Here is a 15,035-nt window from a genome sequence, read left to right as displayed (position 1 = left end):
CGCGTTTCCTTAGCGAGGTAGGGAATACTCTTTTAGAATAGGGAGAGTTTGGTTCCTTTCCTAATTATTTAATAAAGGTTTATTGCCAAAATTCCACTTCTGTGTCCGACTCCTTCCTCCAGCATGCCACAACTCTAACAAGATTGTTCATTTGCCATTTGGACCAAGAACTACATTCTAGTTGTCACTGGGAAACCAAAGAGATTTTCAACTGTTCATTGCTGAGTCATGATGACAAGTCAGCTATCTCCGAAGCAGAATATGAGTCATGTGTTTAACATACTATTTTATATACCAATGTTTAAGCAAGCATAACTGGGAATTACATTTAGCACTCCAATTCTTACCAACTAAGTTACTAGAAGCTGTGAGGCTTGCGGACTGCAGTCAGTGTATAAAGTATTTTTGTGTACAGTTTTTTCCAAGACATTTTAAGTACCTGCAGCATTTTAGGACACAGTACATGTTTTACGAAACTACACACATGCAAGTTGATGTGTTGTTCATATTTCAATGTGTCATATGCTGGGAAGCTTGAGAGAGGAAAATTGCATGCCTTGGGAGATTATATTAGGTACTTTTATTAACATCCATTTTCCAGTACGTAATTTTCAAGTACATCTGACGATTCCCTACAGGACATCCTTTCCTACCACAGCATTATATATCCGGAACTACCACAAGGCAACCCCCATTACCATTGTTATAATTAAGGAACAAACAAGTCTTCGAGCAATTCAAGATTTAACTAGTACATTAAACCAAGAAACCATCGAGTTACAGCAGAACTTTACCCTCTATTCATTGGGATATTTCGCTTTATTACCAGCGCCTTGGAGAAGACAAAGTAAAAACACATGTTGGCTGAGATCAGAAGAAAAAAGGGACATAATAAACCCAGCAGTTTTGAATACCTAACTATCGTATTGATATTCTTGATGATCATATGCTCATTCAATATAAGTGGGAAGCGCGGGTAGCGAGTCTAATTTGTTCAATATTTGAGGTTAAGGGTTGAACTTTGACACACTAGCTCTGCAGCACGCTACACTGGGAATAATTAGTTGCCTAAGCGCACTGGCATACGGTCTTACCCTGACACTCCAACAATGCTCAATATGAGGTAACAATTGCGAGCTCAAGGGGATTGCAATGTGCAAGTCACTAATAAATGGTGTGTCTAATAAAAAGATCTTAACCTGCAGAGATACATTTTGCCCCAACTAGGAGGAGGCAGGAGTTGCTAAGGTGGCACTACAATTATAACAGGAAGCTTCTGTAGGGAAAGTGGCACATAAATAACAATTTTGAAAATAACTCTTAAGTACAACATTTAATTCATCACTACAAATCACATTAAAATAATTAATCATTTCATGCTTACAATCCTTATCTTCGTCCCCATTCGCTGGCTTCAAAGCCTTAGGTTTGTCAAGCTTCGCCTTTGAACTCACTTTGTCCTTGGTATTATACACTGTGCACACTGGTTTGTGAGATGACAAGTTCTGTAGAAATTGCTTTGTAACATTAAAGTTAACAACTTGCGTCCACGCTAGCCATAATTTGTCACCTTCTTGCCAAGGTTTGATGACCTAGAAAAAGTAAGCAATGATATGACCCAGGTTTAAGAAATCCAATTGAATCACTTCAGAAGAAATGTCTTCAGTAAATCTTTTTTCTTGTGTTTCTACCCAAATATGTTATTGGTATCCTGGATACAATTTTCAATACTAGAACTAGTGTAACAGTAATTCAATTAACAAGTCTCATAAATAAGTAATAACTAAACATAATTTGGCCCCTATGCCACATTGTATTGTAACATCATACTGATACAATGGAATATATGCATTGTTACCAGTAACAGCAATCAAACTAGAAGTTGCCAGGAGTGTAGTGTTCAAGTAGTAGGGAGTGATAACTTGACACCTGTGTGTGGATTTTGAAAGGGTGAAGCGGTAAGAGCTAGAGGACCAGGGCTGAATATCTAAACCTTAATTCAACTTGGCACAAAATGGCGACAAGGCAGAGATGAAGTAGGTAAAAGGTCCATGCAATAGTTTGTGATTGTGGGACTTCACTTATGGAGTACTTTAAGAAAGGCATGGTATCGTAAAACAGACACGTGACCACGGTTCAAGGGTGCTTATTGAACTTTCACAAGGGGGTGAAAAACGCCCATCTAAACCTAAATCTACAGATGGGAGCAAGCTACGACCATCAAATAACAATGCAGTCCTAGTTGAGTCTTGTCAAAATAAAAGGGCCTATACTAAAAAAAAAAAAAATATTGCCAATCCTTACTGCTGATTTACAAATAATGTGGGGGAATGTTCATGCAAAGAAAGAAGTGTTCACAAAATGATAAATCAGATGTTCGGGCCGTTGGCCTCCCTTCTCCACGTTTTCAGCATGGGGCAAGGCGGTTCACTTGAGTCAAGCACACATTCTGCCTTTCTTGACACAAGAATACAGTTCCAATTCCAAAATCATGGTATTCTGCGCCCAAGTCTCTTTTCTCATCAAAGTCTCTTGACTCAAAGTGCATAATGTAGAAACCAAAAACAGAAAGTTATTTTCCTCTTATAATTATGTGATTCGGATGTCTCTCCCCGGATACCCCTCAGCCGAGCTCAGACCAATTGCAGTTCACTTTATACTTATCGAAGACTTTTGAATGTGTACAGGGTTTAGCTTGACCCGTCGTAGGACCACTTCGATACAAAGTTCCCTTTCTTAGAATGCAGTTGCCATTCAGTTGAATACCTAACAGAGACCTTTGAATGCGTGCCAGACCACTCTGTACACTGTATCTTAGTTGGCTTTTTCAAAGTACAGTCACTCCTTTAGTTTCCACTTGTTCGTGCCTCTCATTACATGCGCTTCAAACACTGTCCTTTGTGGATTTCTTCATACAACGGTGCCGCTTGCAACCTTGGTTCAAACGCAAGCTGATTTTGTATCAGTTTCTCCGATTCCCCGGCTGTGCTGCTTTTAATGGCGCAGCTTCCTTGCAGGAGCCAAGGACAGTACACAGCAGCAATCGCACCTCCTGGCCTGGGTTATCGACACAGGAGCGCCCCGGATACCTTTGATACACAACATATGTTTGTTCAGCTTCAGTTCCCGGTCTTAGTCTTCTCACATTCTAAGGTTTGTGAAAGTAAGGGTTTCTAGAGGTTAAGGTTACTTCCCTCCTTGCAACCATCTCCAGTCTCGCCACCTTTCTCCTTGTGTTAAATCGCCATCTTGGAACTGCTGCTTCCTCGTGTGCTTTTCCTCAATACGAGTGTGCTTTCATGCTCCACTTTTTATCCGTGTGAGGAAGGGTGATGGGAGTCAGGTGTGTGTAATGATCAGTGATTGCCTGATCTTGCCTTACCATTGTGTTGGGACATGTCCGGTATGTGGCTCTGGTGTTAGTTCCTTGTCGCTCGCGATAGCCTGTCCGTGAGAAAGTGTTTGTGTTGGGACAGGGGGCGACGTTCAGGGGGGGTGGGCCACCGGGAGGACAGATCCCCGGGCACTTGCGGGTGAGACACTTTCAGGTTTCTCACAGAACCCATCGCCCTCAACGTTAATGAGATTGGATCCCCAATCATGCTTCCACCAACAATGAAGTATGGCCTGAAAAACCATGGGGAGCCATCAGAGGGAGAAATGGACTTAGTCTAGTTTGAGCCTCTGGAGAAATTCAGGCACCATGTGCATGTAGGACAGTCTGGACAGAGAAAGAGAAAAGTTGTTGCACATGTGCCTTTCCGTGGCCAGTCTGCTAGGATTCCCCTACTGGGATGCCAAGATAGTCTGGTTGCATATGTCCCTAACAATGGCCCAATTATTTAGAAATTAAACAGATGGTTTTACAGCGAGGAATACAGTCATCCAGCACTTTACAATTGGGAAATTACTGCGCAGCATATTTGCTCGAAGTAGATTTAAGTGAGTTTTTCTTTACCTGATTTTGTTGCAAATATATGCCGGCCGAGTTTAGGTTAGTATTTAGTAATGGGGGGGTAACTGAAGGGCCTGCGGGGGGACCCCCCGCATATATTTGCGTTAAAATCACCAATAAATAAAAATGAAAATAAAAAATTTAAAAAAATAATTCGATGAAATCTACAAGCAAATAATCCCGACCAAATCACCTAGAACATTACAATCCATACCTTTTTGGGTGCTCTTGCCCTCATTTGACAAATCTCTGTTTAGCATTATCCGTCAGACCAAGATTTGCACTGCAACTGGTAGTGTCTTACATAGTGATTAGGGATAACTCAGACCAAGGTAGGAAGTGGCCCTGAAACATGGAAACATCATGCCTCATGTGCATTCTCAGTGGAATACATCAACCACAAATATTTCCAGGTATTCATTTGAAGAGTTATGACTATGGATGCTGGATGGGATGTATGCAATGACAATTATCAAGGGATGTCAGGCTGCAGTGTTGAAGACTGATTTAAACTTAAAAAATGCTGCAGAATGAAATGCTCAATAAGAACTGCAAAAAGAATAAAATAACCTGCATGTATGGCTTGAAATGTCATAGTGTATGCATGTAATGTTGGGGAAATAGAGTAAAATACAAATGTACATATGTTTATGGGTTGTATAGTGCTCAGTCTTGATATATGGGTGCCTGTCCACCCGGATGAGACCGGTGGAAGCACCGTAATGCTTGGAAAGAACTTGTGACGTATACGAAATTAAGGAAATTCACACTGTAACAGACATTGGGTGATGTGAGGGGAGAACACAATACAAGCTTAGGAACAACCCAGGATATTACATCTGTAACCAGTCTATTCGGTAGTGCCTACAAGATAGAGTAGCAAAAGCTTTGAAATATATTTTGCAGTGCTAAAATGTCGCCTATGTATTTGTTAATGGTGCCATGCAAGATAATTAACGTATGCTTAGCCCTTTATTTCAAATTGCTCCTCAGCATTGACACCAGATTTTTCAGATACAGAAATACTGGTAGTGCGAAGAAGCATCTAATTGATTAAAAGTAAAACGTTTTTGGCATGTCAATCTTAAAGAGCAAAAACACTGTAAACAATTAAATCTCAGGAAATCACATGGTGGTGAGGAGAGGAAGCAGGAGAAGATTCAGAGCCAGCAAAACTACATGACAACTATCTCATGCTCTGGAAAGGACTCAAGGAGCTACTATGGGTGGCAGAGTCAAGAGGTAAACCTTGACTGAAACAGATGGAGAAGGCGGAGGGTGCAGTGATCTATCCGCATGCACTGTAAAGGGCAAGAGAGGATCAGGAGGATTTCATTAGCAAAACCTCCTCACCAAGGCCTCTAAATGGAACATGGTTCCTTACAGCAGGAGGAAGAAATGAGGGAATATAAGAGAATATAGACACCCTGGAACCTTTATGGCTGAAATGGAAATGCCATCCTCAGATCTCCAGTGATGTTAAACAGTGATCATCATTCATGTGCAAGTGAAAATTCAAAAACTGGCCAACTCTGTGAAATAAATTAGATAATTCATGCCTATTTAAAGCCCCTTTCTTACATACAGGAAGGAGTCTTAATAGTAAGGACATAGCCTCTGTATTCAGATCCAAAAGGTTCCTTTAATGTCTAACATATTACTCTAAATCCCTGCTGTGGTCAGCATGGTCCACCACCTCACAATGACCAGCCCACTTGCAAACAGAATGGGCTTCTCTGGCACTGTTGTTAACTGGTTCACATATAACTTTCAGGACAGGCACAAACCTGTCCATATGGGCAACTGCAGGTGAGGCCACCACCCAGGCACCTGCGGAGTCCCACAAAGATCAATGCTCTGCCGAGTGATTTTAATATATACATGAAGCTGTTGGCGATGCCTTCTCAATGACCCAGACATCCCACTTTACCAATATGTAGATGATACCCAATCATACCCCAAGGTCAGTGGTACACAGGATATCATGACTCAGGTAGTGCGTTGTATCCATCCAAGCCTGGATGACAAGCACATGCCTGAAGGTCAATCCCACAAAGATGGAAGTTGTCCTGCTCAGTCACCCATCTAAGCAGTCTACCGTTCAGGGATGGCTAACAAAATGTGTCTCATCACTCAGGTTCACTATAGATAGCAGTCTCCTTCCAATACATGTCAACAAAAAGGTCCAAAATACCTGGTACCAGTTAAAACTCCTCTGAAAGATAAAAGCCTTCTCCCTCCAGCTCCCAACCCCCCAGGATTTCAGAACCACAGTCCAGGCCCCAGTAATTTCAGGTTCTTATAATCTCCCAGATCAATGGTGTGTACAACGCATCACCAGCGATCCGGTCAAGGAACCTAGCCCCACTTAGGACCACCCAACACGCTGCAACATGACTCCTAATGGGAAATAAGAAATTCAGCCAAATCATTCCCATTGTTAGGGAGCTGCACTGGCTTCCCATCACAGGCAGAATGCTCTCTAAGACTGTGCATTACCTAGAAGGCAAGCACTGTCCAAACACCTGCCTGTGTAGCTGCAAGACTCTGTAGGCTCAGGTGGGTCGTGCTCCTCCAGGATCCAGGCCATCGCTAGGCTCATGAACAAACAAACACCAGGAAACAGGCCTTCTCTTGGTATGTCACTGTCTACTGGAACATCACCCAGACGCAATCCAGAACAGACCAACGCATTCTGTTCCAGAAAGGAACTCATGACCTTTATTTTTTGTCAATACCTGTGTGGAATCAAAGCTCCATGTGTTACCACATTAAATCCTACCTGCATGGCTGGAACATTGCATGCCAAACACTGCAACTCCCACTCCTTAACTAATAGGTTACCCTTAATGACACGTAAAGCGCTCCATTGCTTCCTAGATCGGTTCACACTAACAACTACATGAATAGAAATACTTGCGCCACCTCTTTACAATGTCTGTGTTTCACTCTTCCTCTGCCCTTGAGACTTCCACTGATAGTCTGATCTTCTTTCTTGTGATTAATGCCTCCCTCAGAAGCTTCCTTTTTGGTCCAGCGGTTCTTTACCTTTAGCTCCCAGGTCAGCCCATTTATTTCTTTCTCGTGCTCAGCCCTACAATATTTAAAATCAATGGTTTTTTGTCTTTTGCACTCTCTGATTGGTTCTGAGCAACAATTCTGTTTTGTCTTTCTGTAGATTTTCACCCTCAACAAGCAACACTCTTTGCAAACCTATCTTGGACACAGAGTTACACACACCATCTCGCATATGTAATCAGTGGTTTAATCAGCCTCTCATAGACTTTACCAATACTTTATTGCCCTTTGGGAACTTTGGCTGGTCGTGATTTGATGTTTACATTTGTTAGGTGCACTCCCACAAATTAAATTGTAACTTCGCGTGAAAAGAACAGCTGGTAATCAGAAATCCAACAAGCAAACTTGATAAAGGAAAATTCAAATGAAAGGGAGATTATAAGCAGAAAAAGAAAGCACTAGGAGCACTACACAGCCAAACCTCAAAAATAACCACCATCGGACATCCCACCAACGCATATACACACACTAGACCTCAACCCCTTTTCTTCCCTTACTACGCAACCCTCTGAAGACTCCCTAGCCAGGCCTGCCTTCAGAAATGACTATTTACACATGAGAACTGTAGCAGCCTCCCCGCCAACATCTTAACCCAAAAGGCTCACCTCAGAACCAGAATCCGGACAAAAAATCCACACTTTGCTGCCTACAAAAGCCAAGCATCCGTCCATCTGCGCACCCAAATAACCCACACACAGACGAGCCCCACTTATATGGTAGAGGCTGTGAGCCCGTAAATACATACTTTATTCTTATCTTGCCCACTTGGTTCCCAATACCAAAGCAAAACACCTCCTACACAAGCCGCCATTATAGACAAACTTCAGGAGGTCCCTGCTACTAACCAAGCACCACCAAAGCTCAGAAATTCACGCACCCACCAGACTGACAAAGCCACAAACAACAAACTCATATCCGCCCCCAAGTCTCAACTACTCCATGCAGCCCTCATTAATGATAGATCGCTCACTGCACACTCACTGGACATAAATGACCTCATCAAATCACAGAAATTAGACCACCTGCTCATCTCGGAAACCTGGCTGTACCATGCCACCGGGCCTGCACTCTCCTTGGCACTACCAGAGGAATTCCCCATACACAGGCAGGATATAACTAAATCCAGAGGTGGAGGCGTTGCCCCCATCCACAAAGGCTGCCTCCAACTTCAACTCACCCAATCCCTGGTGGTAGGAATTTGTGAACTGCTCTCCCTCAAACTAATATCCTCCCCGTCAGATGCTATCACCATCCACATTATATACAGACCACCGAGCCCCCTATTTCCTTCTAAGAAGATCTTTTACATTCTATAGGAACTAACATCAAACTTAATTCTAGAAACATACTCATAGGAGACCTCAATTTATGCCGTCTTGACCCCCCACGACTCAGCCACACGTGCAAAGGATCTCACAGACTTAGGTTTCACGCACAGTCTGCAAACCCATCCACATCAAAGGGAGATCTCTAGAACGGATATCGGACCTCAACGTCCAAATCTCCATCATGTCCAACAGCCCATGCCCATGGTCAGACAACCATGTCATATGCTCCTCTCTCCCACTACCGAAACACTCAGCGCCCAATACCAAGACCCCTATCACCCATCTTAGCACAAAGCACTAGAAACCTTACCAAAGACTATCGCACCCCACCTCACCCACCTTGCCTCCGATCACACTAACTCAATCAACCCAGAACTCCTAGCCAACCTTTACATCACTAACGCAGTAAATGCAGTTGACCCCCTCGCCCCCTCCAAGAAAAGCAAAACCTACAAGTCACATCAATTCCCCTCAGACCTGTCGGCCTTACGCTCGAAAAAGAGATCAGCGGAATGTGCCTGGAGGAAAAGCCCATCCCCTACCACCAAATCCACCTTTACTAGCCTAGCTAAGGAACACAAGCAAGCCATCATTGAGGCTAAAGCTTCAGCATACAATTTACGGATATCAAACGCCAACTCCAACTCACAAGAGCTCTTTAAAATACTTAAAGAACTGGAGACCCCCTCCTGTGCACAGCCCAGCACCCTCATCAAAGATCAAACTTCGTGCAGCAGTATCTAGGATGCGATGTGCACCAAAATAACATTCCTTCGACTTAAAACTGCTAAGAAACAAGCAGTAAACACCACTACCAACCTGCCCTCCTCTAAAAGGTCATACCACTCTGCATTGCACAAGTGGATTGACTAAGTGGCTGTTGTCTCGCTGCTGCCCTTCTACAGTGTGCTGTGCAGACTGTGCTCCAGATTGAGGACTTTGCTGCAGACTTCGCTACTTGTGTAGCACACACACACGTGGACTTCCCTGATTTGCTGGGTACGAGCACTCAGAGCGCTCTTGTTTGAAACACTTGCATTATTCATACACGAGTGTCATGAGTGTTACGAGCGAAGCGTGTGAATAGTCACTCTTTCATCCAAGCACTATTTTCCATTTCCTCGATTCTAGGCGCAGCCCCGCCTCCCTTCCCAGCAACCCAGATAATCTGCGTTCATCGCCCATAGTGCGCGCGCATTGCACAAGTGGATTGACTAAGTGGCTGCTGTCCCGATGTCTAGCGAGTTAGCGGGAAGCAGGGGCGTATTTTGAGCCTCAAGGCCCTAAGGTATTGCTTATTGTGCATATGTATATGCTAAAATCTAACATGCCAAGTTCAAAGGATTTGCTGATGAAGGGGAATTTAAATCCTACCCCTATACCCAAGGCCACACCAGCAGTGGTAAATATAAAAAAAAACCGTTTCAACGCTCTGTCACTTTTCAACAGACATTAGGTCCTTTTATATAAATGATACAAAGCAACATGGCCAGGTATCTAGGCAAACCTTGGAGTCATGTTTTTTCACACTGAGTAATGGCGCTGCCCCATCCCTTACGAGTAATGTAATAACACAGTTTGACCTGGACAGCGTACCGCCCCCTGTTGTAGGGGATCGTGCTGTGCCTGAACTCCGAGAGATTTCAGATTCGGCACTTGATTTAATCTGCAAAAGCGGCGAAATTCAGGCGATGCCAACAATAGACCCACTGGCCTGTAAACAATCATCAAACATATTCCCCCTATCTATGCTAATGCCCAGTTGTTCCGCACAGGCTCAGTACAAGTCGAGAGAATCACATAATGGCTTCATTATAACGGGAGAAGTGGATGAAGATGTACTTGATTTTATGAATACTGCTAATGAGTCACTTCATGTCTCGCAGGAGATAATGTATATATGCTCCAACATGGGTGACTTAATTCAGTTGGATGATGGGACAGATGACGCTAAAATCATCAACTCTTCTCATCAGGAAGGCAGACTATCGCCTGATGCCAAACATCCTTCCCAAAGTGATCTCTCCAAGTCACCTTCTATGTTTGATAAAACAACGAATCCGTCGCCGGTTAATTCACCATCCTTCATACCCACGCCACCGCAGCGCTCGCATTTTAACGAGGATGGTCCCACCAAGCAGTTTTTCATACGAAACCATCAGTCTGAACAAAAGATAACTTTGCAAACCGATATATTGCTCAAATTATCCGAAAATAGCGTGCTCATACAAATAGCCCAAAAGAGACTACACCAGTGAATGGCCCTTGTGATGAAACAAGTTGAAGAGACATCTGGTGACTCTTCTAATACTAATAAGAACATGAATCAGCCAATTGTATTGCAAGATGATATAAAGGCAAAAGTAATTAACACGTCTGCCAGAGGTAACAGCCCTAACACAAAACTAGTAGAAGCATTTATAAATCAACCAGTAGTCATCACTGACCAACCCCAGAAATCCTTAGTGTCAGACTCCATCTTGAACGGCCACGACAGTATTCAAGAACCAGACCCAGTATCATCAAAGGGTCTTATTTCGTTGCCTACCCAAGGTGTGAGTCAGGCCTGTGACGCCCTGCCGTGTCCGAACAATTCTTTTGACATGTTTAATACATCAAAGGCTCCAATTTGTAAGTCAACAAAGACTAACATCTGCTTGAGTTCAAAGATAAAGCAGGAACTAGAAAAAATACTCTTGTTCCTAATCAGAAAGCAAAAACAAGACATTTTATAAAGGTTCTATCTTTGCTTCCAAAAGACAAACACCAAAACCAAGGAAATTATTCCAAAAGGCTGGCTGGAAAGGCAACTGGTGCCCCTCAGTACCAGTATGGCCCACAACTTCTAAACTACTCGATCTTGCAGCAGCGCTCTCCAAGACATTTGGCTTCAAAGACATCAGCAAAGGTAAAACTGAAGCTCTGGGCCAAAGCAGTTCTTCCTTTGCCCCGTTATGAAATCCACCATATCCCACTATAGACCAAACTATAGAAGTCAGAAACTCTACTCTTGCAGATATTAGTCAATACCAGGACAAAAAGGCCATAGATTAATTAATTACTGTGAAGTCGCCAGCCGTTCCGCTTTACAGACCTATTCTAAAAGGTCCTGCCCCACATACCACAATGGACCTCTCATTAGGTAAATCCCTTCAAAAACCACATATTGAAAACAGCTTAACGTCCAACTAAATTCAATCAGGCTGTGCTGATGAATAAATCTGAAACATATCACAAACTTCATTGGCTGATATTGAGATGTCGCGAGCACCCATACCCACAATATGACCTAAATAGGGCAAGCATTCTGAATATATGTGAGGATATTCCAAGTTTAGAAGACCTGACCACATGAGACACAGATTTGGTAGAATTTGCAAATGAAGAAGTCCTATCTGAGGCAAGGCTGTATTTTCACTCTGGTGTGATTTTGAACATGTTGTGGTCCGTGAGACAAGCGATCTATAACTTGGGATTTATACTTATGCAAGATCTGTCACAGAGCCAAAACTTCACAACTGTCAATCCAACCACAAAGCCCAAAATATATCAGCACTTTAGGCTTGCACAACAGTCAAGAAATACAGAAAATTGTGGATTCGCTGAAAAAAGCACGAAGGTGGTATGAATTATGAACCAATAACCAGCCAAGTTTGATGCCGGTGTCAACCTGATATCCTGGAATACAAGAGGTAACAGCCATTTCATTAATTCTGCAACGACTAACCTCCATGAATAGGACATCATTGTATTCCAGGAGACCTGGTTGACAATCGACCCCATTTGGGACGATTATAATATGATCACAGTTCCGGCCACGCTTAACCCCCGAGGTCGTCCAATGGCTGGCTTACTTATCGCCGCAAAAAAGACCAACCATTTCCATTTTACCATGCTCAAATCCCCTTCCTCATACATTCAGGTTGCCAAGGTCGAGCATTAGCAGTTACACTCTAGCCATTACCAATATATAAAGGGGACAAGCCTGATTGTCTGCAGATCGTTTTTTTTATTATATCCAAAATATCTTGGATGATCTCCTTTTAAATGAAACCATCAGTTATACAATGCTATTGGGAGATTTAAACCTCCACCTGTTAGAAGATATTGCCTTGCCGGACAGGGGCAATGAAAGGAGATAGTCTAATATCATGGTGGAGAGACATTTTAGCATAATAAATGGCTCTGGTCAGGGTGACACACCCCCACAACACCTGGGGCAGAGGCCTGCAACATGCCACGCTGGACCATATATTCAGCGATGGCAAATTCTTTGAACCAATAGATTATTTAGTTTTTAAAATAACCAACTCAAGTGATCATAATCAGCTCCATCTTACATGGTCCTGGCTAACATTGCAAGTGCACAAAGTTTTTCAGATTCATCAAGCAGACACTTGGGTTAATAATGCAGGTAATCGCATTAAGGGGCACCCAATTAAATCACACAATTTTGATAGAACCATCAAGGAATTGCATCAAAATCATAGTATGCTGGAACAAGTTTGCCGTATGTCTGCTATGCAAATGTTTAAGCAAAAAAAAACATTCCAATGGACAATATACTCATATGCCCCACCATGCTTTTGATCCGATGATAAAACATCAAAAATATGTACTACGAAAAAAGATCTGAAACTTGCAATCTCATTCGGAACTCCTAATTACTCCCCAAATTAAACATTTGAAGTCGGTCTATAAGAACTGGCTACGGAAGAGGAGAGCCATTCAGTACCAAAATGATGGCAGCCAGATGCTGACTCAAATGTTGAGTAAATCAATAGCTGGCATCTGGTCTTTGCTGAACACGGCTCTACATAAAACTCAATATGTTGTACAATCCAATTCTTGGAAGAAACATGGCAGAATTTCTATGACAATGTCTATCGATCACCCTTTCCAGATCTGAGAATACATTTGTATGCTATAAACTGCCCCCACAACTTCTCCTTTGACAGTGATGAAATTGTTCATTGTATCACAAAAATCAGTCGATCACGTGCATGTAGACCAGAGGGTTTGCATAGCTTAATGTTAAAGCAAAATCTGCATGTTTGGGCCACACTTCTATATGACCTCTTTCGGTCTATAATGAGACCGGGCACGATTCACTTGTCCTGGAGGAAGTCCATCATCTTGCCCAATTTTAAAAAAGGTGACAGATCTGACCTGAAATCCTACCGCCCCATCGCTCTGCTAGACTGTCGGGGAAAAATGTTCTCGCGGCTTGTGCTGGCAGAGTTTAACAAATGGCTGACTTCATCAGACCTCAGAGACCCATTCCAAACAGGTTTTGTACCAGGCCTAGGGACGGCGATACATTTGACCACCTTGACAGCGATAACAGAACATGCCAAAAAGAACAACCAGCCCATTTATGCCGCCTTTATAGAGTTCCGCACGGCTTTTGATTCTGTGCCAAGAGAGTTACTATTCAGAAAGTTTATGGCCGCTGCTTGCCATTGGTATATCCTTAAATGGATATACGAATTACACACACAAACTAGTATTTACATTCGATGACATCAGGAGGGCATATTATCCAACTCCATTCCAACAAGGCGCAGCCTTAAACAAGGGTCTTTATTAGCCTCAGCCTTGTATAATTTCTTCATTGCGGACATTGTTCATCAGTTCAAAAACCTCATATTTGATTCCCCACATGTACAAGGAAATGCAATAAAATGGCTGTTGTACGCGGATGACATGTTACTAATGTCAAAAACTCCAAAAGGGCTGCATTTCATGCCAACAGCTCTAGATATATATGTGAAGACCAATTGCATCAACATTAACACACAAAAACTCAGGTTATCAATTTGGCACCCGTAAAAAAAGATTATCATGCAACAATTGGAACTTACAAGGTATTAATTTGCAGATTTTGTCCCAGTATACATATCTGGGTGTGCTAGTTAACAATCATAAGTATGATAAACCTTATGATGAGAATATAGGAACTAAGTGAGCCACAGCCATTTCACAAACAAAAGTCATTAACATGAAATATTGTAAATTCTCAATTAGCCCAATCATTACACATTATAAGCAAAAGGTAACTCCAGTTCTACTCTATGGAGCAGAAACAAAAAAATGGAAAACAGATTCTTATTGGACTAAAATTGAGGGTCAATATTGGAAGAGGGCTTTGCTTTTACCTATGTCAGAATCAATAGCAGTAGTCCGATATGAACTGGGACTGATCTCACTTGCCTCCATGTATAAATGGAAAGTATGTGCACTTTATCGTAAATGTCTATTGAAAGAAACCAGTAATGGATTGCTCTCGATACTATCCTCTTATTTGCAAACATCTGAGGATAAATTGCCAAGGGAATGGAGAACTAAAGCCCTGGATGTTCTGTACGATGCTGACATATCTATTACTCTAAAAAGTCTGCGAACACGATTGGATACGATTCAGAGAAAAATGATTGGCTTACAAACAATTCTCGAACAACCCGTTTTCTCTTGAAAAACTGGGCTTGACGGCTGCTTACTTATTGAAATCTCCCAGCTCACTGTATCGTGCAGATTTCTTGAGATTTAGACCCAATCTGTGGCCCACTAAAGAATTGCTATGTAGATGTCGATTATTACCTAATTCAGAAAATCTATGTAGATTTTGCTCATTGGAGGTGGAAACTGTGGAACATCGGATGTCAGCATGCTCA

At 42.4% G+C, this 15,035-nt stretch overlaps 1 protein-coding gene across 3 annotated transcripts in view; it reads right to left on the bottom strand.

The window, feature by feature from the left end:
• Positions 1-15,035, bottom strand: part of CFAP92 (cilia and flagella associated protein 92 (putative)) — a 1,690,090-nt gene that overhangs the window by 1,362,753 nt on the left and 312,302 nt on the right. For all 3 annotated transcript variants that reach the window (XM_069643961.1, XM_069643959.1, XM_069643958.1), the window contains exon 4: positions 1,385-1,592. In XM_069643961.1, coding sequence (XP_069500062.1) covers positions 1,385-1,592 — 208 coding nt within the window. The remainder of the gene's footprint in view (positions 1-1,384; positions 1,593-15,035) is intronic.

Source organism: Ambystoma mexicanum, chromosome 2p, assembly GCF_040938575.1.
Source record: "Ambystoma mexicanum isolate Mex_15411 chromosome 2p, UKY_AmexF1_1, whole genome shotgun sequence".
NCBI classification, from domain to species: domain Eukaryota; kingdom Metazoa; phylum Chordata; class Amphibia; order Caudata; family Ambystomatidae; genus Ambystoma; species Ambystoma mexicanum.
This window is presented reverse-complemented; position numbering and strand designations above follow the sequence as displayed.